Genomic DNA, 2649 nt, shown 5'->3' on the forward strand with positions numbered 1-2649 from the left:
AATTTCTGCCTTGTTTCAACACCAAGCAGGCCTGTGTAGTGCACAAACCTGGCTGCCTGGTCTCCCCCCCGACCAAGACCACCTCTCTTCCCACAGGCTGTGAAATCTAAAACGGGCCCTGGCGAGTATCTCCGCAATTCCCTGTGGCACACAGGAGACACCACTGACCAGGTCAAACTGCTGTGGAAAGACCCTCGCAATGTTGGCTGGAAGGACAAGACCTCTTACCGCTGGTTCCTCCAGCACCGGCCCCAAGTTGGCTACATCAGGTAAGGGGCAGGATTTGCTCTGTGCCCCTTCCAAGAGGACCTGGAATCTGCCCCAAATATTTCAAGCATAGTTGAAACAGCGGTGAGATCCCAACACTGTGCTCCTCCCCTTGTTCACACCATGGCAGAAAGGAGAACCCTCCTCCTTGGAGAAAGGCCAGACCTAGCGCCACCCAACCCCTCTGTCCCTTTTCAGAGCTCGCTTCTACGAAGGCCCTGACCTGGTAGCGGACACCGGTGTGGTTCTTGATACAACCATGCGAGGGGGTCGCTTGGGTGTCTTCTGCTTCTCCCAGGAGAACATCATCTGGTCAAACCTGCGCTACCGTTGCAATGGTGAGTGCTCCACATGTCAGCACAGAGAACAGCTTGCTCCAGGCATCTAGAGGCCTGTGTCTGGGGTAGCAGTGGTCCCTGCTCTCCTGACAGACTGAACACCTGACCTGCATTTTGTACTTAAAGGTGCGTCAGGATGCAACCCTTCCCCCTCGCCCCCAGCCTCCCTTACAGGAAGGGGCACCTGTCTGCACTCCAGACCTCCCCTCCAGAGCCAGCGAGTCCCTCAGCTAGATGCAGCCTTGGCCACTGCTGAGATGCAGACCGCACCATGGGGACTTTCTGGGGTACTGACGCTGTGGGAGGTTTGGAGGTAGAACAGTCACTTCCCTGGAGGTTGGTTAGGACAATACGGGCAGTGCCCCTGCGCCCGGCAGCACCTTCTCTTGGGTTTGAAGCTGACTCCTATTTAAATGTGAATAAGCAAATGCCACTGCAGGGGCACTGCAAAGATTCATGGAGGAGATCCACAGGCTCCCCAGTGAGGAAGCCCACGCACAGCAAATCTTGCTTTCTTCCGGTACTCGTCCATCTCCTGCTGTCACCCCCATGTAGCTGCGCCTCCAGCTCATGCCACTGCTTTCCCTTTCCACTTCCTCTGCTAATCTACTTCTCTCCCTCCCCTCCAGACACTGTTCCAGGAGATTACGAGACATTCCAGACCCAGCAGAACCAGCGCAGGGTTTAAGTTTGTCCGAAACTTGCTTTAAAAAAAGTGCTCAGCTGCCAGCTCTTGCCTCTTTGATATACTGAACCAAGAACTGTAAGTACCACTGCGCTCTGCACAGCACCAGGTGTCACTGCGTAGCTGGCCTCTTCCCCACATCAGCAAATCTCTGCTATGCAAGTCTGTTGGAATTGCAGACGGGTAGAGTTCAAGCATGAACAGAAGCCAAAATGACTATGCTGGTAGCACTAGCTCTTCACCACGTGGACACAGATGTGCCGAGGGAGGAGCTACCTACAGTGGCTGGAACTGTGCGAGTGTGTAGCATGGATGGTTTCCTGGAATGTTCCCCCACTCAGTGGCTCTGAAGTTCCTTTCCTTCTCTGTGTTCAGTCAAGTCTTACTGCCAGAAACACGCACATGGTGGTGGGGCCGGGGGCTGCATTGCTCACAGAACATGAAACTAACTTTAAGAGGGCACCTTTGTTCTGGAATGTTTGGATAATAAATGATCTCATACTTCCCCTTGATCACTGACTGGTTGGGCTCCCTCAGTGACCGGCTGCAGACAAGGGAGCAGCCAGAGCTATTGGCACACAAGTACTTCTTCTCCAGTCCTTCTGGTACAAGGGCAGAAGAGGAGCTCCCAGCTGGTGGATGGGACCACATGGGATGCCACATGCACCAGCTGAAACCCCGCTGTCTTGCAGTGTGGAGTTCAGCTGAGGCAAGCCACTACTAGCTCAGTGTGCCAGTTATAGCTAGAGCTCCTATCGCGGTGTTAGAAAAAGGTATTAGAAATGACTATTTATGAGGAGAGGTTGAGGGAACTGGGCTGATTTAGTCTAGAGAAGACAAGACAGAGCGGGATTTAGGAGCAGCCTTCAGCTCCCTGAAGCGGGGGCTGCAAAGAGGATGGAGCTGGGCTGTTCTCAGCTGACAGAACAAGGGGCTCACATTGCAGCAAGGGAACATGAAGTTGGATATTAGGAAAAACTCTCTCATGAGGATGGTGGTGAAGCACTGGAATGGGTTATCTAGCAAGGTGCAGTCTCCATCCTTGGAGGTGTTTAAGACCCGGGTAGACTAAGCCTTGACTGGGATGATGTAGTTGGGGATGGTCTTGCTTGGAGCAGGGGGTTGGACTAGATGTGACCTCCTGAGCTCCCTCCCACCCTCATTTCCTGAGGTCCCTTCTAACCCTCACATCTATCTGCCCTGAGAGGATCTAGGGATGTATTTGGTGTTGGTCTGAGACTAAAAGAAATGCAAAACTCTAGAACTCTTGGTTCATAGATGATACCTTTTTATTAGACCTTTTATTAGTTGGCCTAATAAAAGGGATCATCATCTCTGAACCAAGACTTCTAGATTTTT

General features: G+C 52.4%; 1 protein-coding gene across 4 annotated transcripts in view; it reads left to right on the forward strand.

Annotated features, from left to right (window-relative positions):
• Positions 1 to 1805, forward strand: part of COMP (cartilage oligomeric matrix protein) — a 54257-nt gene extending 52452 nt beyond the window's left edge. For all 4 annotated transcript variants that reach the window (XM_019513622.1, XM_019513623.1, XM_019513624.1 and 1 more), the window contains 3 exons: positions 97 to 269; positions 466 to 605; positions 1235 to 1805. In XM_019513622.1, coding sequence (XP_019369167.1) covers positions 97 to 269; positions 466 to 605; positions 1235 to 1293 — 372 coding nt within the window. In that variant the 3' untranslated portion in view covers positions 1294 to 1805. The remainder of the gene's footprint in view (positions 1 to 96; positions 270 to 465; positions 606 to 1234) is intronic.
• Positions 1806 to 2649: the final 844 nt, after the last annotated feature.

The sequence above is a fragment of the Gavialis gangeticus genome, unplaced genomic scaffold (genome assembly GCF_001723915.1).
Source record: "Gavialis gangeticus isolate Ggan-Ray unplaced genomic scaffold, GavGan_comp1, whole genome shotgun sequence".
Classification (NCBI taxonomy): Eukaryota; Metazoa; Chordata; order Crocodylia; family Gavialidae; genus Gavialis; species Gavialis gangeticus.